Source organism: Pristiophorus japonicus, chromosome 15 (genome assembly GCF_044704955.1).
Source record: "Pristiophorus japonicus isolate sPriJap1 chromosome 15, sPriJap1.hap1, whole genome shotgun sequence".
NCBI lineage: Eukaryota > Metazoa > Chordata > Chondrichthyes > Pristiophoridae > Pristiophorus > Pristiophorus japonicus.
The window spans coordinates 19,083,497-19,110,257 of record NC_091991.1 but is presented as its reverse complement, the minus strand read 5'-3'; the positions used below and the strand labels follow the sequence as shown (position 1 = coordinate 19,110,257).

General features: G+C 45.3%; 1 protein-coding gene across 1 annotated transcript; it reads left to right on the top strand.

The window, feature by feature from the left end:
- Positions 1 to 14,669: 14,669 nt before the first annotated feature.
- Positions 14,670 to 24,734, top strand: mgat4c (mgat4 family member C). Its single transcript, XM_070901577.1, has 3 exons — positions 14,670 to 14,821; positions 23,297 to 23,444; positions 23,575 to 24,734. The coding sequence occupies exons 1-3, from the start codon at positions 14,690 to 14,692 to the stop codon at positions 24,726 to 24,728; spliced, it is 1,434 nt and encodes a 477-aa protein (XP_070757678.1). The 5' UTR covers positions 14,670 to 14,689; the 3' UTR covers positions 24,729 to 24,734.
- The last annotated feature ends 2,027 nt before the right edge of the window (positions 24,735 to 26,761 follow it).

Here is a 26,761-nt window from a genome sequence, read left to right as displayed (position 1 = left end):
TGCCACCTATAGATGTAATAGACCATTGACGGAAAATATGAATACTTTTATAATAGAATTCCCCATAACAACAGGTTTACATAGAAGTTAATGGAATGAATGCCCCATGTACGGAGCTCAATATACACACATTTCCTGTTTATCGCATTTACTTCCTGTGTCACAATCTGGTCAAGTTTGATGCACACCTGGTGCAACAATTGTCTCACACCTGGGTACCTTAATTTCAAAATGAGACAAACCTAGACACTTACAATATAATATAAAAACAGAAAAATGCTGAAAATCTCAGCAGGTCAGGCAGCATCTGTGGAGAGAAACAGAGTTAACGTTTCGGGCCTGTGACCCCTCGTCACTTATAGTTCCGTATGCTGCAGTGCAGACCTCCCAACGGTAGGTGGCACTGTTGCAATTCTTCTTTTTCTCTCCCAGCTGACTCAATCGCCAACACTGGCCTCAACCCAACCTTCATCTTGACACCTAACCTGCATGTCCTTCCCATTCCTCTGGTTTGCCCACTTTTTTCATTCTCCCTGGCACCACATGCCTCCACCATCAGGTGCTCCTGGGCCTTCTGCTACTATTTATTCCGCCATTACCCTGTCACAAATTACCCTTTTCTAACTCCAGGCCCTCTCCTTCATTGCTATCTGGAGTCTGACACGAGCTCCAACCTTGCACTGAACATTGTTGTTCAGGTCCAAATCCAGCCCAGGCCCCATCCAGACTAGCACCTTTGTTTGCGGCCTTGCCACTCTGGCTTCAACTTACCCTGCTACACTTTATTTCTTCGCTCACAGGTCTGGGGAAGAAAGACACGACAAGTGAGTGACATCATCATGACAGAGACTCGGAGAAGGAAAAACAGAGATTGGGAGAGAGACAGGGAACAAATTGAGTGAATAAAGCCATCAATACATAAAGATAGAGCAAAGTTCAGTACATAAACATAGAGCAAAGATCAGTACATAAACACAGAATGAGTGATCAGTAAGACAAAGAGCTGAGGGATGATAGAAATCAAAAGTTCACAGACACAAACAGAGAAAGATCATGCAACAAAAAGCCAAACCATTTGAAAGAAGGGGACAGAATCAGACACAGATCCAACAGGAGAAAGATGATAGACAAAGATGTTAAAGATCTGGAAGTTGAGAAAGATCAGGAAACAGAGATCACAGGGAGATACAGACATCGTAGAAGAGAAAAAGATTGTGGCAGAGAGAGAGTGTGACAGGTCAGTGCAACAGAATGAGATGGAGACAGAGATTAGCAAGTGATTTACTAAATATATATTTGTACATTAGGGGTTTTATTTCAGTTTGGAGCATTTTATTTTCAGCAGGTTTTACTGATGAGCATTGAATTCTTCACATAATGTTGTCCATGCTGTAGGATTAATGGTTGCAGTGTAATCAGAAACATTCTATTAAGTGACAATTAGCCGCTAATTACTGTGAAATAACACAGACAGTAAATATTATAGGAGGAGATTTGATTGAAGGGTCCAGGTGAAGCCATAAAGCTTACTGAGGCACGGCAGCAGAACTGCTGTGTCAGGTCAGCGTTTGTTATCAAAACTTCAAGAGTGGATCCCCGTGTCGCAATCACCAAGAAGCAGCTGATGTGACTTTGAATATGCTCGGGATGGTGAATTTTTCATCTAAAGTGTTTTCTCATTGGAAAAGAAAACACTTTGTTAATTGACTGCAGCTGACTTCTTTGAGTTCGCAGTTTTCCCTTCCCTTTGTAGTGCTGCATAATGCAAAGCCTCAAGGAATAAATGTTTGTCAAATTGGATCTTACATGAAGAGTGTTCTTTCCTACTTTCTGAAAAAGATAGAAGTCAATTTGCTACAAATGTCCTTCCTTAAAATGTTATCACAGTATTTAACGAAATGTGTTTAAGATAATGTAGGTTCCAAGCTTAGAAATCAGCCTCTGCAGTTAATGTAGTGGAACCATATTTTAATGTTGCAGGAACTCAGTGGCCCCATTAACACTCTAACAGATAGAGAATATGATGAAGCAGAAAAAGAGCGCAGATGTCAGATTGCCAATACATCTGAGGATCAGGCTATATATAGAAAGGTCAGAGTCGAAGTGAAAAAGAAAATAAGAGGGGCAAAGAGAATAGATGGCGAGTCCTCCGTTTTGGCTGCCCCCAAGAGTTTGTCGCCATCCTCTGCCTAATCCACGACGACATGCAAGCCGTGATCCAAACCAACGGATCCACCACAGACCCAATACACGTCTGAACCAGGGTCAACAGGGCTACATCATCGCGCCAACCCTCTTCTCGATCTTCCTCGCTGCAATGCTTCGCCTCACGCTCAACAAGCTCCCCGCTGGAGTGGAACTATGCTGTAGAACCAGTGGGAACGTGTTCAACCTTCGTCGCCTCCAGGCGAGATCCAAGACCATCCCATCCTCTGTCGTCAAACTACAGTACGCGGACGATGCTTGCGTCTGCTCACATTCAGAGGCCGAACTCCAAACCATCGTCAACATCTTCACCGAGGTGTATGAAAGCCTTACACTAAACATCTGAAAGACAAAGGTCCTCCAATAACCTGACCCCGCCACACAGCACTACCCTCCAGTCATCAAGATCCACGGCAGGGCCTTGGACAACGTGGACCACTTTCCATCCCTCGGGAGCCTATTATCAGCAAGGGCAGACATCGATGACAGGTCCAACACCACCTCCAGTGCGCCAGCGCAGCCTTCGGTCACCTGAGGAAGAGAGTGTTCGAAGATCAGGCCCTCAAATCTGGCACCAAGCTTATGGTCTACAGGGCTGTAGTGATACCTGCCCTCCTGTATGGCTCAGAGACGTGGACTATATAGAGTAGACACCTCAAACTGCTCGAGAAATACCACCAACGATGTCTCTGCAAGATCCTGCAAATCCCCTGGGAGGATAGACACACCAACTTTAGTGTTCTCGATCAGACCAACATCCCCACCATTGAAGCACTGACCACACTTGACCAGCTCCGTTGGGCGGGCCACATTGTCCACATGCCTGACACAAGACTCCCAAAGCAAACACTCTACTTGGAACTCCTACACGGCAAGCAAGCCCCAGGTGGGCAGAGGAAATATTTCAAGGACACCCTCAAAGCCTCCTTGATAAAGTGCAACCTCCCCAACGACACCTGGGAGTCCCTGGCCAAAGACCATCCTAATGGAGGAAGAGCATCCGGGAGGGCGCTGAGCACCTCGAGTCTCGTCGCCGAGAGCATGCAGAAAACAAGCGCAGGCAGCGGATGGAGCGTGCGGCAAACCAGACTCCCCACCCACCCTTTCCTTCAACCACTGTCTGTCCCACCTGTGACAAGGATTGTAATTCTCGTATTGGACTGTACAGTCACCTGAGGACTCACTTTTAGAGTGGAAGCAAGTCTTCCTCGATTTCTAGGGACTACCTATGATGGTGATGAGACTAGAATGGCAGTCAACATAAAAGGTAATCCAAAAGTCTTCTATACGCATATAAATAGTAAAAGGGTAGCAAGAGGAGGGGTGGGGCCAATTAGGGACCAAAAAGGAGACCTAAGCATGGAGACAGAAGGTGTGGCTGAGGAACACTGAGGCCAGTTTCAAATCAGCCACGATCTTTTTGAATGGTGGAGCTGGCTCGAGGGGCCAAATGGCCTACTGCTTCTATGTTCTTATATTCTTATGTACTAAATGTATTAAATAAGTACTTTGCATCTGTCTTCACTAAGGAAGAGGATGATACCATAGACATAGTGAAGGAGGAAGTAGTGGAGACACTTGATAGGATACAAATTGATAAAGATGAGGTAGTAGAAAGGCTGGCTGTACGTAAAGTAGATAAATCACCAGGAAAAGGTGGGATGCATCCTAGGATGCTGAGGGAATTGAGGGTGGAAATTGCGGAGGTACTGGCGATAATATTCTAATCCTCCACAGATACGGGGCAGCTGCCAGAGGACTGGCGAATTGCAAATGTTACATCATTGTTCAAAAAAGCTGTTAAGACAAACCCAGCAACCACAGACCAGTCAGTTTAATCTCGGCAGTGGGAAAGCTGTTAGAAACAGTAATCAGGGACAAAATTAACAATCATTTGGATATGGGTGGATTAATTAAGGAAAACCAGCATGGATTTGTTAAAGGCAAATCGTGTTTAACCAACTTGATCAAGTTTTTTGATGAGGCAACAGGGAGGGTTGATGAGGGTATTGAGGTTGATGTAGTGTACATGGATTTCGAAAACACATTCGATAAAGTGCCACATAATAGGCTTACCAGCAAAATTGAAGCCCATAGAGTAGTGGTAAATGGCTGTTTTTCGGACTGGAGAACGGTATACAGTATTGTTCCCCAGGGGTCGGTTCTGGGACCACTGCTTTTCTTGATATATATTAATCACTTGGACGTGGATGTACAGGGTACAATTTAAAAATTTGCAGATGCCACAAAACTTGGAAGTATAGTGAACAATGAGGAGGAGAGTGTTAGACTTCAGGAAGACACAGTCAGGCTGGTGAAATGGGCGGACAGGTGGCAGATGAAATTTAACACAGAAAAATGTGAAGTGATGCATTTTGGAAGAAAGAATGAGGAGAGGACATATAAACTAAATGGTATAATTTTAAAGGAGGTGCACGAACAGAAAGACCTGGTGGTAAGTGTGCATAAATTGTTGAATGTGGCAGGGCAGGTTGAGAAAGCAGTTAAAAAGGCTTATGGGATCCTGGGCTTTTTAAATACAGGTATAGAGTACAAAATATAGAAATTATGATGAACCTGAATAAAACACTGGTTCAGTCCTAACTGGGGTGTTGTGTCCAGTTCTGGACAGCACACTTTAGGAAGGATGTGAAGGCCTTAGAGAAGGTGCAGAAAAGTTTTATGAGAATGATTCCAGAATGAGGGACTTCAGTTTTATTGATAGACTGGAGAAGCTGGGGTTATTCTCCTTGGAGCAGAGAGGATTGAGAGGAGATTTGATAGAGGTGTTCAATATCATGAGGGGGGCCTGAGCAGGGTAGATAGAGAAAAACTGTTCCCATTGGCAGAAGGGTCGAGAACCAAAGGACACAGATTTAAGGTGATTGACAAAAGAACCAAAGGCGACGTAAGGAACAAGTTTTTACGCAGTGAATGATTAAGATCTGGAGTGCACGGCCTGAAAGGGAGGTGGAGGCAGAATCAATTGTATATTTCAAAAGGGAGTTGGATAAGTATCTGAAGGAAAAATATTTGCAGGGTTACGGAGAAAGGGCAGGAGGAGTGGGACTAGCTGAGAGTTGGCAGGGGCTCGACGGGCCGAATGGCCGCCTTCCATTCTATGATTCTATGTAACCATTCCATGATTTTATGATTCTGTGATCATGAAAATGTAACTGGCAGTTGAAAGTCAGGTGAACATAAGCACATGTGCAGAAATCTGTTATCCCTGGATGCTGGCAGTATAACTCGGGCTTCTGAACACCATGTCACTCAACACAAGTAACAGTTTCAAGTAGCAACGTCCATTGGCATCAATTTTGAGTTTGAGGCGACCCATTGGTGGAATGCCGGTTGCCCGCATGATCATCAGGCTGGCAAGTTGCAGGGTGGCAAATGAGCATCCCAATACAGCTCCGCAGGTTAAGACCTACCGTCTTGGCCAGCAGAAAGATAAATGGGGGGTGGGGATGGATTGCGATCGTGGAGGGTAGTTTTCCTGGCGGAGATGGTCCAAATTATTTTTTTGCTGGGCCCGGAGGAAGCACTCTTGCTCATCCTGGCTCCAGAAAAATCATCTCAAACTTACTCTTGCTGGGCCTCTTCTCCTCTACCGCCCGTGAAAATGATTGGAGCACTCACAGCACACACTCTGACCTTTTTTCAAATTAAAATGGCAGGTGATTCCTAGGACGCTGATTTCTGGATTGAAATGAGCTTACCCCCTGAAACAGGCACCCAGTTGCAGGCCCCTTCCAAAATGGCTTCAGCCACATCCTTGAGATTAACGGGGCACCATCCTTGTATTGAGTCCGTTAATGCTAAGTGGTACATGTGATAAAATCAGCCCCATAGAGTAATAGCCATGGTTATGTGAAAATGCATTTTCTAAGGAAACTATTGAGAATTCAGAATTCACTGGATAAAATGGATGAACAAAGCTGCTTGAAAAAGTCATTATTATCTTGAAAATCACAATTGATGATTGATAAGTAACTACAATTTCTTTGGCTTGTGTGTGTTTATTTGTTTCATTATCAAAGCTGGACAGGAAAAAAAGTCACACTACATGTGTTCTAATATTCTTTGAAGGATGTTACTCAATAGCAGTTATGTTTTCATATCCTGAAGGTTATAGCAGTATTGCACTTAAAAAGTTTCACAGCTTTAAAACAAAGTCTAATGTTGTGAATTATTTTCTCACCATTATCTGTTAATCGTCTCCCTCTATCATGAAGACCTGGCTCTATGGTTCCACAGATCTGATTATCTACCTGTCCCTCAGCAAATTGGTCATTATTCTTGTGCAGGCCTTGATCGTGAGTGTCAGCAGGCTATTCAACTATTGAAGGGCTATCTATACACACGCTCGATCCTGACTTCACCTGACATCCACACGTCCGTACTTCACCCTTCCAGCAGGAGCCACAGAATAGTTGCTAAGTGTGACAAATGGGAATCCTGGCTGATTTCCTCCTTCCTAACCCAGGGTCTCTAAGGCCAACTATAGTGCGCTGCAGCCTCTCCAGTTGAGAGTAACTAACTCAGCTCAGGTTGGAGATCGAACCTGGCAATTATCACATTGAAATAATTATACACAAGCTACTGTGTCTGTACTTTCTACGATTTTGTTTAAAAGCGTAAATATTACATGCACAAGTGAGCTGTGCTTCTCTGGAACCTGTGCTAAGTTGTTGCAGAATCACAGCTGTCACCTAGTGGGTAACACTGTAATGGGTGGAAGAGCTGGAAACAAATCCTCATGTTTAGTAGCCTCAGTATGCCACTGGAGAATATTTCAGAACTTTTGTATTTACACAGATAAGCTAGGAGATAGGTAAGAAATTTCTTTCTGCCACATTTCTAATATTAGAAAACCAATTAATTATTATCTAAAAGAAAGAAGAAAGATTTCAAGGTAAGTACTGTAAATGTTAAACTCTTTTCTCCAAGATCACAGAATTTTTTTTTATACAGCACTGAAAGAGGCTATTGTGTTCCTAACACAGATAAGGCTGCACACAGGGAGGGTAAAGTAACAGTGACCTCAGTCTTTAATAAGACACTCAAGAGTGAGGAACAGGCCTTAGGGGCCGGCTTATATACAGTGCTCCCAAGGGATGCTGGGATCCCTTGGGACTTCAGGGGATGCGTTCCCTGGTGGCGGAACATGGGAGTGCATGCTTTACAGGTACACAACATCACTCCCCCCCTCCCCCCCCAAAGTCAAAGTGAAAACTATTTACAAGGTGAGGCGGTCGGGAGCCTTTCTTTCCCTGGTGAACCACCTTGGTACAAATGTCTGTTCAGGTGTGTTGGCTGTGCCCTCGCTGGGCTGGAATGTTGTTGGCCCTGCAAGACTGCTGGGTGAGCCTGGCCTTGCTGGGCTGTTGGGCATGATGGGTTCGATTTCCTGGTCCGGGATGGTGTCGTTGAACCTTTGGGTGTGTGTTGTGGGCTCGAAAAAGGTGGTGTCTGCTGTGGGTTGTTCAAGGCAGTCTGTGAACTGCAGTCTCGTTTGGTCCAGGTGCCTTCTGCAAATTTGTCCATTGTCTAGTTTGACTACAAACGCCCCATTCCTTTCTTTAGCTATCACCGTGCCCGCGATCCACTTGGGACCATGTCCATAGTTTAGCACATACACAGGGTCATGCAGATCAATTTCCCGTGACACAGTGGCGCGACCATCGTTTACATTTTGTTGTTGCCGCCTGCTCTCTGCCTGATCATGCAGGTTGGGGTGAACCTTTTCATGAGTAGCTCAGCCGGGGGCACCCCTGTGAGCGAGTGGGGTCTCGTGCTGTAGCTGAGCAGTACTCAGGACAGGCGGGTTTGGAGTGAGCCTTATGTGACTCGTTGAAGGCTCTGTTTGATGGTTTGTACTGCCCACTCTGTCTGCCCATTGGAGGCTGGTTTAAACGGGGCTGAGGTGACATATTTGATCCCATTGCGGGTCATGAATTCTTTAAATTCGGCACTGGTGAAACATGGCCCGTTGTCACTGACCAGTATGTCAGGCAGACTGTGGGTGGCAAACATGGCCCTCAGGCTTTCAATGGTGCTGGTGGTGGTGCTTCCCGACATTATTTCACATTCAATCCATTTTGAAAAAGCATCCACCACCACCAGGAACATTTTCCCGAGAAACGGGCCCGCATAGTCGACATGGATCCTCGACCATGGTCTGGAGGGACAGGACCACAAACTTAGTGGTGTCTCTCTGGGAGCGTTGCTCAACTGACCACAAACGCTGCATTGCTTAACACAGGACTCTAAGTCAGAGTCGATACCAGGCCACCACACGTGGGATCTGGCTATCGCTTTCATCATTACTATACCCGGGTGTATGCTGTGGAGAGCCGAGAGGAACGTCTCCCTGCCCTTTTTTGGTAGCACTACACGGTTACCCCACAACGGGCAGTCTGCCTGAATTGACAGCTCGTCCTTTCGCTGCTGGAGCGGCTTGATTGGCTCTTGCATTTCAACGGGGATGCTGGCCCAGCTCCCATGCAGTACACAGTTTTTTACGAGGGACAGCAGAGGATCTTGGTTGGTCCAAGTCCTAATCTGGCAGGCCACGACAGGTGATTTATCATTTTCAAACGCTTCCATGACCATCAACAAGTCTGCGGGCTGCGCTGCCATCAACAAGTTTGCAGGCTGTGCCATTTCCACTCCCATGGTGGGCAATGGTAGCTGACTGAGAGCATCTGCACAGTTCTCGGTGCCTAGCCTGTGGCGAATGGTATAGTTATATGCTGATAGCATGAGTGCCCACCTTTGCATGCGGGCTGAGGCATTAGTATTTATCCCCTTGTTTTCAGCGAACAGGGATGTGAGGGGCTTGTGATCGGTTTCCAGCTCCAATTTGAGGCCAAACAGGTACTGATGCATTTTCTTTACCCCAAACACACACGCTAATGCCTCTTTCTCAATCATGCTGTAGGCCCTCTCGGCCTTAGACAAGCTCCTCGAAGCACAAGCGACAGGTTGCAACTTCCCCGCAACGTTAGCTTGTAATACACACCTGACTCCGTACGACGACGCATCACATGCTCGCACAAGTCATTTACATGGGTTATACAATACAAGCAGCTTGTTGGAGCATAAAATGTTTCTGGCTTTCTCAAAAGCAATTACTTGTTTTTTTCCCCATACCCAGTTCTCACCTTTACGCAATAACACATGTAGGGGCTCCAAAAGGGTGCTTAACCCCGGTAGGAAGTTACCAAAATAGTTGAGGAGTCCCAGGAACGACAGCAGCTTCATGATGTTCTGTGGCCTGGGCGCGTTCCTGATAGCCTCTGTCTTGGCGTCTGTGGGCCAAACACCGTCCGCCGCGATCTTTCTCCCCAAAAACTCCACTTCTGTTGCCATGAAGACACATTTCGAGCTCTTCAGCCGCAGCCGAACGTGATCCAGTCGCTGGAGGACCTCCTCCAGGGTTTGTAGGTGCTCGCCGGTGTCCCGACCCGTGACCAATATGTCGTCCTGAAAGACCACCATGTGTGGTACCGACTTGAGTAGGCCCTCCATGTTTCTCTGGAAGATCGCTGCAGCCAACTGAATTCCAAATGGGCATCTGTTGTAGATGAACAGTCTCTTGTGCGTGTTGATGCAGGTGAGGCCCTTCGAAGACTCCTCTAGCTCCTGCGTCATGTAGGCCGAAGTCAGGTCGAGCTTGGCAAACGTCTTGCCTCCTGCCAGCGTCGCAAATAGGTCATATGCCTTAGGTAGCGGGTATTGGTCCTGTAGCGAGAAACGATTAATAGTTACTTTATAATCGCCGCAAATCCTGACCGTGCCATCACTTTTGAGTACTGGAACAATCGGGCTGGCCCACTCGCTGAATTCCACTGGGGAGATGATGCCCTCGTGTTGCAGCCTGTCCAGCTCGATTTTCACTCTCTCCCTGATCATGTGAGGTACCGCTCGCGCCTTGTGGTTTATGGGTCGTGCCTCTGGGACCAAGTGGATCCGCACCTTCGCCCCGGAAAAGTTTCCAGTGCCTGGCTCAAAAAGGGAAGAATATTTGTTAAGAACCAGGGTACATGAGGCCTCATCAACATGTGATAGCGCTCGGATGTCATCCCAGTTCCAGCGGATTTTGCCCAGCCAGCTCCTTCCAAGCAGTGTGGGGCCATTGCCTGGAACAATCCAGAGTGGCAGTTTGTGTACCGTGCCCTCGTAGGTGACCTTGACCATGGCGCTGCCCAGGACAGTGATAAGCTCTTTGGTGTACGTTCTCAGTTTTGTGTGGATGGAGCTCAGGGTTGGTCTGAATGCCTTGTTGCACCACAGTCTCTCAAACAAATTTTTACTCATGATGGATTGGCTAGCTCCAGTGTCCAGTTCCATGGCTACGGGTAAGCCATTCAATTTTACATTTAGCATTATAGGTGGACATTTCGTCGAAAATGTGTGCACCCTGTGTACTTCAGCGTCTGCTCCCTCTCTCTGAGGCTTGAAATTGCTTTGATCCACCATGGACCGATCTTCCTCTGTCACGTGGTGGTTAGCAGGTTTTGCAGAGCTTGCAGCTCGTTTGCAAGCTCGTTGGAGGTGCCCCATTGTTCCACAGCTCTTTGAAGCATACCCTTTGAAGCAGCATGTATCGGCTGAATGGAAGTCTCCACAACGCCAACAAGGTGTGAATTGCCTTGCATTCATCCTTTGTTGGGGACTCTGAGTCATCTGGGTCACCTGAGGCCTGCTGGCAATTGCAGACTCGTGGGTTCTGCCCTGTTCATTTCTGCTCGCAAACACAGTTCCAGTTACTTTATGAACATTGCTAGCACTTTTGTACTGGTGGACATAAATGCCTGTGCTATCGCAATGGCCTTACTGAGGTTCAGTGTCTCTACAGTCAAAAGTTTTCGAAGGATGGTCTCGTGGCCAATGCCCAGTACAGAAAAGTCTCTGAGCATTTGCTCCAGGTAGCCATCAAACTCACATTGTCCTGCAAGTCGCCTTAGCTTGGCAACGTAGCTCGCCACTTCCTGACCTTCAGATCGCTGGCACGTGTAGAACCGATACCTTGCCATCAGCACGCTCTCCCTCGGGTTAAGATGCTCCCAAACCAGTGTTCACAGCTCCTCATACGACTTATCTGTGGGTTTCACCGGAGCCAAAAGATTCTTCATGAGGCTGTAGGTCGGTGCCCCGCAGACTGTGAGGAGGACCGCTCTCCTTTTTGCAGCGCTTCCTTCTCCGTCCAGCTCGTTGGCTACCAAGTACTGGTCTAGCCATTCAACATAGGCTTCCCAGTCCTCACCCTCCGAGAACTTCTCCAGAATGCCCACAGTTTGCTGCATCTTTGCGTTGGATTCGTATTCTCATCGCTAGTTATTGTGTTCCTAACACAGATGAGGCTGCACACAGGGAGGTTAAAGTAACAGTGACCTCAGTCTTTAATAAGACACTCCAGAGTGAGGAACAGGCCTTAGGGGCCGGCTTATATACAGTGCTCCCAAGGGATGCTGGGGTCCTTTGGGACTTCAGGGGATGAGCTCCCTGGTGGCGGAACATGGGAGTGCATGCTTTACAGATACACAACAGAAGCCATTCCCCCCATCGTGTCTGTGCCGGTCAAACAAGAGCAATCCAGCCTAATCTCACTTTCCAGCTCTTGGTTCATAGACCTGCAGATTACGGCAATTCAAGTGCATATCCAAGTACTTTGAAGATGTCAGCCATGTTAAATATTTACATTTTAGGATAAGCATAGATGTCTGAAACTTATTTCAAACTCTGTCTTTGATGAGTTTTTTGATAAAAAGTTTCTCCTGATAACAGTCCACAGTGACTCCGATGCCAGAAAGCCTGTATGTTCCAAAGGGGCTTCTGACTGAAATGAACACAGTCTGTCTGCTTCATTTTTATCCAGCAGATGGAATAAACTAAAGGGCTTCCTGAAGAAATTATTAAAATGGGATTACTTTCGATCAAGTCTTTAGAACAATAATATATAGAGCGCATATTAACAGTACTTACCCAAGAGTTTTGTTCTACTTTAACATAATTGATCCTGATTACAAAGCTAATACTCAGCATTGTTTTACTGGCAGAGCTAAAATTACTAAAGCTTTTTATTAAACCTACAAAAAAATTGGCACCAAGATATAAGTTGTTCCTTGCCTCTGTTTTTTGAATGCAAATGAAGGCCAGGCATAAAGCCATTGATTTGGGATTGGTCCCGATTTTTACTGGGGGACAGTTCGGCGGTTGAGTTTGGTGTCAGTTTATTTTTGGTGTCAGGTAGGGTATTTTTAACTCCAGGGCCTCAATTAAATGCCATGACCAACTTTCCACCCATTCCACGCAGGAAGTTGGCAGTGTGAATACCCTAGGTCTGTATACATATATATGTAGAGTTAGGATTTGGTTTAATTTCATATGATTAAAGATTTTGTTTTATTTTTACTTATAAATGGCTTGTAGATTTGTACTGTAAATAGAAATAATGACACGGTTAGCAAGTTGTTCATTCCCAGGATGCTTTGGGGTTTAATGTGTCAGGCAGTTTAACTGTTTACCTTCTGCTGAAAGTGCAGGATGTGTGATTCATGCCCGATGACTTCTTTTTGTTGCCACATTGCGGGGTCCATTTCGCGATCACTCAGCCCAGCACTCTGCCGCTCCCCGGTGGTCCAGGCAAGACCCTTCTTTTCCCACAGAGTATGCAGCTTGGGCTCCTCCCTTCAATTCCGAGAAGCCATGCGCCCCGTTCCCAAAATGTCCGCACCGCTGCCACCCCAGAAGCACTTGAGTTAGCGCTCCACTTCCTTTCGGGGGTGGTAATCACAACTTTTCACGAGAGGCGGGTCCTCTGAGCCTGGTGCCAAGCCTCGTGCCTCGCGAGTGTTCCTGCCCCCAAACGTTTGGGCGCACCCGAACTTTTAGCCCAAAATTTGTCTTTTCCGAGGCAACCTGAGTTTCAAAACCCGTTTCATGAGGCAAATATAGCATGCACAAAATTGACAGAGGTATTAAATCAACTCATGTTGAGATAAAAATATGTAATTAGATAAATCAAATGGGCAGGTTAAAGACATCTGAATTGACAGCTGCAGCAGTATTTAGATCTAGTATTAAATATATAACAATATGAGAATATGATGAATTAAGATTTTATTTATTTCTGCATGAGCACAATTCTATTTTATAATAGCTGCTAAAAAGCTGAGGTGATTTTTACAGTGGTTACATAATAGAAGGTATTTTGAAAATTGGAGTTTTTTAATGCAGCTCCAGGATGTGCTCAATAATCATCCTAGTGCTGTCAAGACTTTAATTATACCTGTATTGCTCAAATGTGGTGAGGATGCAGAGGGCTGTCATGGACCCACATGTGTAGGGGGTATATTTTTTCCACCAGCAGTCGTCCTTTCACATTGGTGGAAGATTCGAATATTGCAGGTGGATGGTTGTGTCGCAGGGTAGATGCATTGTGACGGTTGCCTGAGCACTATCCTGTCTCTGTGATTGGACGCTAGCTGCACATTAATGGAGTTGGTAACTTTCTATTGACAAATGCTGTTGGTTGGTGTGCTGGTGCCCTGATGGCAACATGTATGCTGCCAATGACACCCTGGATGTAAAAGAAACTGCTGCAAATCCCTAAGCTCCCTCGTGTTGACTGTTGAGGTCATTGGGGCAGGTGATGTCCTGGTCAGCCCTGATGAACAGGGAGTTGGTGATCTGCTTAATGCCACTGTGTACTGCAGACTGGGATATGCAGGAGATATCCTATGCTGCAGACTGCAAGTTAAGGGGTGTGGCGACTTTGACAGCCACTGGCAAAGCATGGTTCCCATCATTGGTGGCTCCTTTTCCTGCCAAGCCATGCCATCTCCCACCCAAAATCAGTGTAAAAAGTGAAAAAAGGCAGTGAAAGTAGAAACGGATTGAGAGAGAGAAAAGGATGAAGGAGAAAAAGAGAGGCAAACACAGAAGAGGAGAAAGGACTGCAATAGAAGACAATTATGTGCTTTTTTTTTTCAAAAGCTTTTATTGGTTATTTTTTCACAAATTCAACTAATATAAAACGTAGCTTCGAACATACCAGTAACTTGCATTGATAGTGTTCCTTTAACATACAAGATGTCCCAAGGTGCTTTACAACGGAATAATAAGGGGATCAAATCAGGTCATTTGTCCTGTCAAGTATTTTATTAAAATAAACTGCAAAACACAGTGTTGACTGCAATGGAACATAAAAGTGACATTGTGCTTTCTTGAAAAAGAGAAAATTCAGAATATGTTGTTGAAATGTCACTGCCATCTTTAGCCGCTTAAATTGTATTCACAATACAGTTCCCTAACATCTGTATGAAAAGTTTTACCTGAATACAAAACTGGAACTTGTTGCAGAAATTGAGCAATGTTTCAAAAAGTTGTAAAATATTCTTGTTTAAAAAAAAAAGGTGACGTTTTTGAACTTCTTTCTTTTACTTTGACAGGAAGCTACAAAGTTAGGTTTATCATGAGACTATATTGGAAATGTGCAGAGAAAATGAGATGCTTCCGGAAGCGCTCAACTATCCCAGTGCTGGCTGTCCTCGCAGTTTGTCTGCTTTGCCTGAATCTGTACATGGAAGAGGACAGATATGTAATGGTAAGAAACGTCAATGGCAACACAACTGACCACAGTCATTTTGAATGAATATGCTTCAAAGTAAATTAATTACTTAATTCCATTGAGACCTTAACCAGTGAGCAAGTTGTATAACATAAATATTTCTCTTTAAGGTCGTGGCTAGAATAATGGGGCAGATTTTGCTGTCGGCAGCGAACCTACGGAATTCGAATAGACTATGAACTTACGTGTTGGGGGCCCTCCTTGGCGAATTTGCTGTTTGACGCTACAGACACGGGGGCTGTGTAATGGTCCATGGATCCCAGCAGCGTAGCGTGTGTGGAAGTGCATCTGGGATCACGTGGGCCTGGTCTAAATGCCGAGTTTCCTCTTGACAGATATGTGGGAACCAGCATCGGGCTTGTCATGTATTCAACCAGCATTGTAACCCATGTATAATCTGACCTAAGTTGTACACTGTGAGAACAATGACCACTAGCTGGTGAACTTGTGGGAGACACCCCTAACCTGGACCTTCAGATATTAACGGGGAAGCTCCACCCACTTCCATCACTTGAGTGCTAAGGAATAAAGGACAGGTCACAGACTGACCTTCTCTCAAGCATGGGCCTCGTGTGCATTTATACTGTATAGTAAGGATGTATCAATGGCGACGAGAAACTGGGAGTTAAACCACGTGAGCATGGTCACTAGCAGAACAGATGAGAGGTACTGTGTTAAGGAATGGTTGGGACAGAGATTCAACATTGTTAAAGCAGCACACAGTTCTCCAGGCAGACAAGGGCAATCGGGCATGCCCCAACATGTAGTCGAACCCAGAGGGGGAGTTCGACAGAGACAATGGCAAGCTGAACGGCGATTCACGCCATTGCAAGGGACAATGCGGCCAGTAATGGGGCCATCAACACCTGTTAATGGCGCACTCAAGGACAATCACAGGGGCAGTCAGGGACGATCGACTGGCAAGGGACCTTTTGTTTCCAACAACAGCTCATGTTGGAGGCGTGGAGGCATACACTCAGCCGGAGTTTGCAGAGATGAGCAAAATACCTGCAGAAATTGCAGAAATGGACACTGGGGGAAATCGCTGGAAGCTGAAGTTCAGCGAGTTCATGTGGAGCACGTATACAGTTCATACACCAGGACGCCACCGATAATGATGAAAGTGCTCCTCAATGGCATCCCAGTATCAATGGAGCTAGACACAGGGGCCAGCCAGTCCCTGATGGGTATCAAACAGTTCGAAAAGTTGTGGGCGTTCAAGGCCAGGAGGCCAAAATTATTGCCGATTGACGCACAGCTACGGACTTACACAAAGCAGATCATTCCGATGCTAGGCAGCGCCACGGTAGTCGTCACCCACAAAGATTCGGAGAACAGGTTGCCACTCTGGGTTGTCCCGGGGGACGGTCCCGCACTGCTGGGGAAGAGTTGGCTTGTTGTCATGAACTGGAAATGGGGCGATGTCAATGCAATTTCCTCTGTGGAGCGAATATCATGCTCACAGATCCTGGACAAATTTGACTCATTATTTCAACACGGCATTGGCACTTTCATGGGGGCCAAGGTAGTGATTCACATAAACCCGGACGCCAGGCCAGTACACCACAAGGCCAGATCGGTGCCGTACGTGATGCGGGAAAAGATAGAAGGTGAATTGGACCGCCTGCTGAGGGAAGGCATCATCTCGCCAATCGAATTCAGTGACTGGGCGAGCCCGATTGTGCCGGTGCTCAAGGCGGATGGATCGGTCAGGATTACAAGGCCTCCATCAATCGGGTGTCACTCCAAGACCCACTACTGAGAGCGGAGGACCTCTTTGCGACGCTATCCGGTGGCAAACTTTTTTTCAAAATTGGACCTGACCTCAGCTTACATGACCCAGGAGCTGGCGAGTGAGTCGAAGAAGCTGACCACCATCACGACACAAAAGGGGTTGTTTGAGTACAACAGATGTCCGTTCGGGATTCGCTCGGCCACCGCGATCTTCCAATGAAATATGGAAAGCCTCCTCAAGTCGATTCCAGGGACGGTGTTTTTTCAGGACGATATCCTCATCACGGGTTACGATACTGAAGAACACCTCCACAACCTGGAGGAGGTGCTACGCAGACTGGACCGGGTAGGGCTGCGACTGAAAAAGGCGAAGTGCGTCTTCCTAGCTCCAGAGGTAGAATTCCTGGGGATGAGGGTAGCAACAGATGGGATCAGCCCTACTGCGTCCAAGACGGAAGCGATCCAGAGAGCACCCAGACCCCGTAACACGACAGAGCTGCGTTCGTTCCTGGGGCTCCTGAACTATTTTGGTAACTTTCTTCCAAAATTGAGCACGCTGCTAGAGCCGCTACACGAGCTCCTACGCAAAGGTCGTGAATGGGTCTGGGGGGACAGCCAGGAAAGGGAGCACGCAATTTGTTATGTTCCAACAATCCGTTAACGCTATATGACCCATGTAAGAAACTTGTGTTAACGTGCGATGCGTCGTCCTATGGTGTCGGGTGTGTGTTGCAGCATGTCAATGCCAAGGGTCAGTTACAGCTGGTAGCTTATGCCTCCAGAAGTCTGTCCCAGGCAGAAAGGGGCTACGTGATGGTAGAAAAGGAGGCGCTCGCATGTGTATATGCGGTAAAGAAAATGCACCAGTACCTGTTTGGCAGGAAATTTGAGCTGGAGACAGATCACAAACCCCTAACGTCCCTTTTGGCTGACAACAAGGCCATAAATACAAACGCATCGGCCCGCATACAGAGGTGGGCACTCACATTAGCCGCCTATGACTATACAATTCGGCACAGACCGGGCACCGAAAACTGCGCCGATGCACTCAGCAGGCTACCACTAGCCACCACTGAGGGGGCTACTGAGCATGCTGCTGAGATGGTCATGGCTGTTGAAGCTTTCAGAAGTGAAGGCTCACCCGTGACAGCCCGTCAGATTAAAGTCTGGACAAACAGAGACCTACTATTGTCTCTAGTCAAGAAATGTGTCCTGAATGGGGACTGGGCAGCCACGTACAGGGCATGCCCTGAGGAATTTAAACCATTTCACAGGCACAGGGATGAACTCTCGATTCAGGCCGATTGCCTACTGTGGGGAAACCGCGTAGTCATGCCCCAGATGGGTAGAGAGGCGTTCATCAGAGAACTCCACAATGAGCACCCAGGCATTGTCATGATGAAAGCAATTGCCAGGTCACATGTTTGGTGGCCAAGGATAGACGCAGATCTTGAACTTTGTGTTCGCAGGCGCAAAACGTGTGCCCAGCTGGGCCATGCGCCCAGGGAAGCCCCCCTTAGCCCCTGACCATGGCCCGCCAAACCTTGGTCACGCATCCATGTGGACTACGCAGGTCCTTTCATGGAAAAAATGTTTTTGGTTGTAGTAGACGCCTACTCCAAATGGATCGAGTGTGACATTTTAAATTCAAGCACATCCTTTGCCACGGTAGAAAGTCTACGGGCAATGTTCGCCACCCACGGTCTACCGGACATGTTGGTCAGCGACAATGGCCCGTGTTTCACAAGCACTGAATTCCAGGACTTCATGGCAGACAATGGAATTAACCATGTCAGAACGGCACCATTCAAGCCGGCCTCAAACGGCCAGGCAGAACGAGCAGTGCAGATAATCAAACAGGGGATGCTCAGAATCCAAGGGGGTTCCCAATAAAGCCGCTTATCACGCTTCCTGTTGGCCTATAGATCCCGACCACACTCGCTCACAGGGGTTCCACCCACACAGCTGCTAATGAAAAGGACGCTCAAAACCCTTATACACCCCAACATGAAAGAAATTGTCGAGAGCAGGCGCCAGTCACAATATGACTACCATGACAGGAATGCGAGGGAGCGATATATTGATGTCAATGATCCTGTTTTTGTCCTCAACTACGCTGCAAATGGCTCGCAGGCACGGTGATTGCCAAAGAGGGAAATAGGATTCTGGTAGTTAAACTTACCAATGGACAAATCTGCCACAAACATGTGGATCAAACAAAAAGGAGGTTCAGCAACCCCAAAGAAGAAGCAGAGGAAGAACACGATATAGAGTTCACTCCTCCACAGGTGACTGAATACCGGAACCAAAGGGAGGAGAGCCCAGTCACTGTGGGCAGTCCAGATCGGCCTGAGGCACCGCAAACAGCAGACACTCAGGCCAGCGCCCAACAACCGGAGCCCCAACTCAGGCGCTCTACAAGAGAGCGTAAACCACCAGAGAGACTCAACCTGTGATCCCAATAAGACTTTGGCGGGGAGGTGATGTCATGTATTCAACCAGCATTGTAACCCATGTATAATCTGACCTAAATTGTACACTGTGAGAACAATGACCACTAGGTGGTGAACTTGTGGGAGACATCCCTAACCTGGACCTTCAGATATAAAAGGGGAAGCTCCACCCACTTCCATCACTTGAGTGCTAAGGAATAAAGGACAGGACACAGACTGACCTTCTCTCAAGCATGTGCATTTATACTGTATCGTAAGGACGTATCAGGGCTTATAGGAGAAAGGAGGGTGCAGACTGGTACCTGGCCCGCTGAATCCACTCACAGAACCGGCACGGTCAATGGCAACAGCACCACAGGGTGATTTTCAAAGCTTTTATGTCAGGAAATAAGATATAAATATATAGTTAGGTTTAACATTTCATTCTTCGGTTGGGATTTAGTATCGATTGAATTCAGATTGCCTCCCATGACAAAACTGGCACAACAACAGCACGAAGCTTCAACATCAGGATTTCAATCAAATGTTTAGATGAAACAAACTAACAAAAAAGGCTGTTCGCAATTCTACGAAGCTCATGGCTAAATGATTCAGACAGAGCTCAGGTGCTTACATGTGTTGCAATGTTCCAATGTCACTATTATATCAGCAAAATAAGCTAAATACATGCCGAACGATGCTTTGGATCTTTTGAGGTATCCCCTTTCGCTGATGCCTGTTTACATCAGCCGTAAAAGTTTTGTATGTAATTGATGGGCAATTGGTGGGCAATTAGCCCAACTCCACATCAGTAATTAGGTTTTCCAAGACGGAGCGGATCATCTGTCAAGTCGTAACTTGACAGATCGCAAGTTTTGCGGAAATCACAAATATTGTGGTCCATTTCAAAGCTAGCAAGGTGGCGTACTCTGAGAGTATACCCACTGCAAATTCTGGCCCATTATCTCCTTAATTTTATGGGAAATTTGGGGATAATTTTTAATGAAAACTGTACTTTAAGAAAATCTAGGACAATCTGGAGGGCATTGCATCTTAACTTTAATTGTACCCACCCGGAAAGGTCATTTACTCAGGTACGTGTCTCAGCCGAGGACCCCGATTGCAATTTTGGATTGGCACTGGCCGGAACGTGTGATGTGCACACTCCAACCAGCTCCATGGCTGATGGGGTTGAAGATGCGCAGTGAAAGGTAAGGCAGGAGTGCTCTTCAGGGCCCCACAAAAATAATCTGGGACACTACCCCCCCCCCCTGACTCCCACCCTCCGTGATTGCAATCATCCCCTGGCCCCCCCCCCGCCCCATGCACTTACCTTCCTGGTGGCTGGCTCGGCCCGATGTTGGGAGGCTTCAATCTGTATCATAATGGCCGTTTAACATCCTGCAGCTTACCAAGCTGCTGTTAATAAGGTCGGTGCTTCAAAATCGTGGCCCCCCTCTTAGCCGCGCGCGGGCCTCTTCGCCCAAAAGTAAAATCAACCCCGGCCCAATGAGTCTTGTCTAACTTCTACCAACCTTCTCTTACCTGCTTGCCTCCAACCTCATCCTATCCTGTATATCTGCCTATTAAATCTAATGGCTTTACTTCCTGCAGACTCAGCGTTTCCTGTGATGGTGGTCCTCCCGCAGGTGTTATTCTGTCGCACTGCTTGTGCACCCATTTTTCCTTTGAAAAAGTGAAAAGAAAATGTTAAAGTCCTGTGTGTTATGGAGTTTTTCCCCATATGAGGTCAGGCACGCCATGATGCTGAGAGGTGAAGGTATCTTGTTCCTTTAAAAGAGATGTCCTTGAAGATTGGCAGAAATCCAAGTGACAGGCAAAGTGAGTTGAGAGTGGGGTAATGATTAAACAAGATGCTGGAGTGTTTGAACAGGTTGCACTTAGCAGAAGTGAGCTTAGATGCGAAGAGAGAAAGAGTGTGATAGAAGAAGCTGTATAAGTGGTAGAGGATGTATATTGGCATCAGAGCCTTGATTTACCTGTATTCTCCTTGCTCCCAGAATTGGTAAGCCAATGAAGGGTAGGTTCCTGGGCCGCGATTTTGCTAACCACAGTGGATCCATGGCGGGCGACATCTGTGATGGGTCCCAACCCCGCTGCTGTCTCCATCCGGCCTCTGAAATGAATTCCCCGAGATTGGGCTTGTTAAGCCCACTGAACGCATTTGCTGACCAATTAGAGGAAGTGGGTCTGGAGACATCATTTGATGGTTTCCTTAAAGGAACCATGGCCAACTTTAGTTTGGCATTTGTGCTGTCAGTGTTCTACAGCATTGAGTTGCTGCAAACACTGACAAACACTGCACAGAGATGTAGGGCTGCACCCAGGCTCTCCAATGATTCCCTCCATATGCTTATGGAGGGAGTCACAGCATGCTGGGAGGTTCTCTTCCCTTCCTATGAGTGGAGGAGACCACCCCAGAAGATCAACACAGCCTGGTTGCAGATTGCAGAGGAGGGCACAGGCAGGAATGTCATCAGGAGGAACTGCTGTACCACAAACCTTTCAATGATCTCAGTAGATCACAACATTTTAGTACAAAGTTACACTCAACTTCATCCTGCTGTGCCTCTCATCACATCCCCATCACTCTGCCTTCCCCACCCTACTCCTGCACATCCTTACACCAGCTTACCTTGCACCTCCACCCATCCCTCTGCACTATATTATCAGATCCCCATCTCAGTAGTGACCCCGCACATTCACCCTCATCCTAATGCAATCATACCAACTGACAACACACAAGGGTAGGCACTTGGGTGTTTTATGCAATGTTCATGTGAAATTTTTGTTAATGTGGTATCAAACATTGAGACCATTATTTTCAATACTTTGTGTTCTTGGACAGATCTGTGTACATCTTTGGAAGTGGCTTAGTGAGTTGCAGTGAATGGTGAAACATAACGGTCTCCCCGCAATGGTGATGAGTGTGAAAGGAATAGGTTTGGCATTGTAGGGATGCTTTATGGTGTTGGCGTAGGGTGGTGCAACCTGGTGCATCATGTGGCAGCCAGGGTGTACAGCATCAAGTGAAGTAAATCTGGCCATGGTGAGGCCATCCCTGGTGTCCCCGGCAGCAATGTGGTCGGGTGCTGATGCCCTGTGTCCTGTGCAGAATCAGGTGATTGGGGAGAAGGTTTGTTTTTTATTCGTTCATGGAATGTGGGGGTCGCTGGCAAGGCCAGCATTTATTGCCCATCCCTAATTACCCTTGAGAAGTTGGTGGTGAGCCGCCTTCTTGAACCGCTCCCGTCGGTGTGGTGAAGATACTCCCACAATGCACTTAGGGAGGGTGTTCCAGGACTTTGAGCCAGCGATGATAAAGGAACGATAATATACTTCAAAATCAGGATGGTGTGTGACATGGAGGTGGTGGTGTTGTTGTTGGTGCTGCTAGTGTGCCTGGTGCTGCTATTGTTGGAGCTGATCATGGTGCGATTCTGAGGACCAAGGTGAGAGAGTATAAAGTGCGCCCATGCTGATGGAATAGATGCAGATGAAGGTGAGATGACAGAAGCGATCTGTCAATGGTGAGAGACATAATGAGGCTAGACTGGATAGAGACTTGTGTAAAGACTTGCAGCATGGTGAATCTGTTGTGAAAATGCAGTGAGGAAGAGCTTGTAGCTGAGGGAAGATATTTCTGTAAGGTGGGAGCTTTTACTGTACATTTGAAACTGTCAACTCAACAGCTGATTCAATGGCCACTGAACTCTCGCCTCAGCTTGACAGATGTGGTTCACGTCCAGCATGGACCCCTTGGGCAAGCTGTCAAATGCAGAAGGTGAGCTGAAATTCATTCTTAAGTGTCTATGGAAGCCACTAATTACCTGAATGGGGTCCCCCAATGTGAACCAGCCACTGCATGTCAGGTCTGCTCAGTGCTGACACACCCGACATCAGGGAAAGACACATGGCGGCAGGTTCACAGTGAGGTCCCGACAGTTAAGGCCATGGACATTATGCTGACACTCATATCACGCCAGTTGATGCCAGACTCAATGTTAATGCACCAGTGTGAAGTGTTCAGACTTGCTCCAGCATTGAAAACGTGTTGGGTTGAATTTGGCAAAAACTCTGAAATTATTCCAGGTATATTGTGAGTAAGACCATGTTTTGAAACTGAACATAGAACAGTTAACTAAGGTACAATAAGAAATGTATAAGATTCTACAACTTTTGACCATAGTGAAAAACACATGATGACTTTTACGCTTGTATTAGCTGTTACACTGAATTTATAATTATCTTTCTTATTATTCAGGAAGGAGAGCGGAGATTGGCAAGAGAAATAACTTCACATCAACTTAACTCAGAAAAATATGTCCATACATTCAAAGATTTAACTAACTTTTCAGGAGCAATAAATGTCACCTATCGTTACCTTGCAGGTTTCCCAATACCTAGAAAAAGTGAGTTTGATTCTGTTACGTGCGCAATGATTTTAATCAAAGTAATTTGAATCAATCATCAAAAGTCTCCTTGTCTAAAACAGTTAACTGTGATTTAGCAGTAATCTTTTTTCTAATGTTTTTCATGCAGAATATTTAACAATAGGACTATCATCTGTGAAAAGGAAAAGAGGTAACTACCTACTAGAAACAATTAAATCTATTTTTGACCAATCCAGCTACGAAGAGCTGAATGAAATTGTAGTTATTGTACACTTAGCAGACTTTGACCTCGCATGGTGTGAAAATGTTGTCCAAGATGTCTCCAGGAAATTTGCCCATCACATCATTTCCGGCCGATTGATGGTCATCCATACTCCTGAGGAGTACTACCCAAGTTTAGATGGTCTCAAAAGAAATTACAATGACCCAGAAGATCGTGTAAGATTTAGATCGAAACAGAATGTAGATTATGCTTTTCTACTTAATTTCTGTGCCAATTTATCGGACTACTACGTAATGTTAGAAGACGATGTTCACTGCTCTAGAAACTTCTTATCTGCCATTAAAAAAGTAATTACCTCAAGAGAAGGCTCCTATTGGGTGACACTGGAGTTTTCAAAGTTGGGATATATTGGAAAACTTTACCATTCACAGGACCTCCCACGACTGGCACAATTTTTATTAATGTTTTATCAGGAAATGCCATGTGATTGGTTACTAATTCATTTCCAAGGACTGCTTGCCCAGAAGGATATCATACGATTCAAGCCTTCTTTGTTTCAGCACATGGGATATTACTCTTCTTTCAGAGGCACGGAGAATAAACTCAAGGATGACGATTTCGAAGAAGATTCCTTTGATATTCCCGACAATCCCCCTGCAACTCTTTGTACAAACATGAATGTGTTTGAACACTATGACCCTAGTAAAGCCTACAGCAGTGTAGACGAATACTTCTGGGGAAAATCCACTTCAGCTGGAGATTACTTTGTTATTGTGCTCGACAAACCTGCTAAGATCGACAAACTGAAAATCCAGACGGGGACAGACGATAGACAAAATGATATTTTGCATCATGGGACATTAGATGTTGGTCAAAATGTGCTAGTAGTGAAAAAGGGAAAACAATGCTCTAGCTATACCAAACTGGGGGAATTTCAACATGGAAATATTGAGATTAAGGATATTGGTCACAAGGTTGAGTTTGACATTCGCTGCATTCGAATACTGGTAACAGAAAACCAAAAGGAATGGCTGATTATCAGGAGTATCAGTATTTGGACCAGTCAACCATCAAATTAGAATATTCTCATGGGAAAAGTTGCAAAAGATTTTGTAAATCTGAAAACAACATCAAGGCAGCTGCTGAAAAAATGTCATGTCATGTATGGTATCAAAATAAATGGTTTGCATTTGAAGTACCTTATTTTCTAAAAACAAAATCAAAAAAGTTAATAGGGAGAGAATTCCAGTAGACTTGGCCCACTGATCAGGCATATTTTCAATGGAAGAAGATAGAAAAGTGAGGTTCAAGCTCTAAGGTAATCAGACTCTGTCAGGTCCAATAGAATTCTTAGCATTTTACCTTAAACAAGTAGATCATGAAATTATGCTGTGGGATACCAGCATCCAAATATTTAATCTGTTCATCTGGATTTACTGTTGATTCTATTTTAGTGGAAGGTTTTGCCAAATAAAATAAATAGGTTAATACCTCTGCTAAAGGAGCAGAGAGAGGAATTTCAGGTGATTTCTTTTAGCATTCAGATGCAATTATCCCACATTGTAAATTCCGAGCCATGTTAATCTGCTTCTTCTGCCAACTTGCCCTGCTATTTCGATTTTCCCAAAAGAGATTTACAAAAGTAATGGCAATCCAATCAATGCAATTCAACTTGTAAAAGAGAGCACATTTTCCACATCAGTGTATTTTTGTTTTCTTCAGCTGGTAGTGCTTTGCTTTAAATGTATAACAGAATATCAATTTGATCTGTAAAATCTTCTTAACATGCATTTCTTAAATTAATTATGACACTTTATTAGCAAAGTATGCATCATACGAGCCCATTTCATAACTAAATTTTATAATAAAGTACAAATTTTCCTGATTGGGTCCTTACGAAAACAACTTTATTGAATAATTCCAGAACACCAGAGTCTTGATAAGCAACGTTCCACTGCATACTATCCCATAAGGCAAAGCTACTGTGATATCCAATACAATGACAGGAACACAAATTCTGTGGTTACATACATTGAACAGTTCTAAGCAAAGAAACATTTTAAAATGTAGAGCTTGCTCTTCCAAAATACTTCTCGTGAGATGGATTCTGGCTCTCTTGAAGGGAATAACTAATATTCAACCTGAAATTAAAAATTGAAAAAAACTATTTATTGGAGATCTTCATAAATGTAATGTGAATGAATCATATTATTTTCATTTTGAGGTTTGTTTTCAAAAGAGAGATCGCAAAGTTATAAAGAGATTACAGCCATTTAAGATTGAAGAAAAAGGCATACCGTATCCCATTACTTTCTTCTCTTGCAATTTTCTTTGAAGAAATCCTTGCAAGAGGTTGAACCTATTTTAGGCCACTGTCACATGTGAATGGGGCCATTTGTTTGCATATTGACTATCTGATTCTCCCTAGTTGCCACACAGAAAGGCATCCTGATATTGCAAGGTGACTTTCCTGTGACACAAAACATTATTTATATACCTATAATGTGCATCTCTATTTCGTACTCCTTGCTCCTTGTGGATGTTGCAATGGAAGTCATTACAAATCAATTCAAAACGATGGGCACGTGAAAAGCCACAAGTGTTGTTTCAATGTAATGGGAATTAGATGAAGGCTTTTGTTTAATGACTCTAAACAACGAGACTTAATGTTTTCAATGTTAAAGAACTGAACAAAACATTAGGTTTAGAAAATGGTACCAATGGAAATTCCTTGGTATTGTGCAATGTGATGAGGAATTAAATCTGTGTGGGGTCAACCTATTTAAAGTTTACAAATGCCAGGGTAAATATCAGAGTATCCATGGCAACAAACTTTGCAACACTCGGTCCTGAATTTCCTTTGGATGCAATAGTGCAAATCTATGTTCATTGGTGCAAAGGGGTTTTGCACCTGCTGATAGCACAACATTATTATTGAGCTAAGGTCTCAGTTTCCTCCTCCCTTTCTCGTGCAAGCTAGCAGTATAAATTTGGGAAATGTCAATCAACACAGTTGCAGAATGATACTTGAAGTACCAAGCCGTCAAACTTTTCCCTTCTTGTCCCTGGTAGATAGAAGTTTTGTGTCAGTTGCAAATTTTGAAATTGTGCC

Bases quoted from the DNA above. Each gene is read 5' to 3' on its own strand.
- mgat4c (XM_070901577.1), top strand. From the start codon at position 14,690: ATGAGACTATATTGGAAATGTGCAGAGAAAATGAGATGCTTCCGGAAG. The intron at 14,822-23,296 runs GTAAGAAACGTC...CTTATTATTCAG, and splicing joins AAGAGGACAGATATGTAATG to GAAGGAGAGCGGAGATTGGC. The intron at 23,445-23,574 runs GTGAGTTTGATT...TTTTTCATGCAG, and splicing joins TTTCCCAATACCTAGAAAAA to AATATTTAACAATAGGACTA.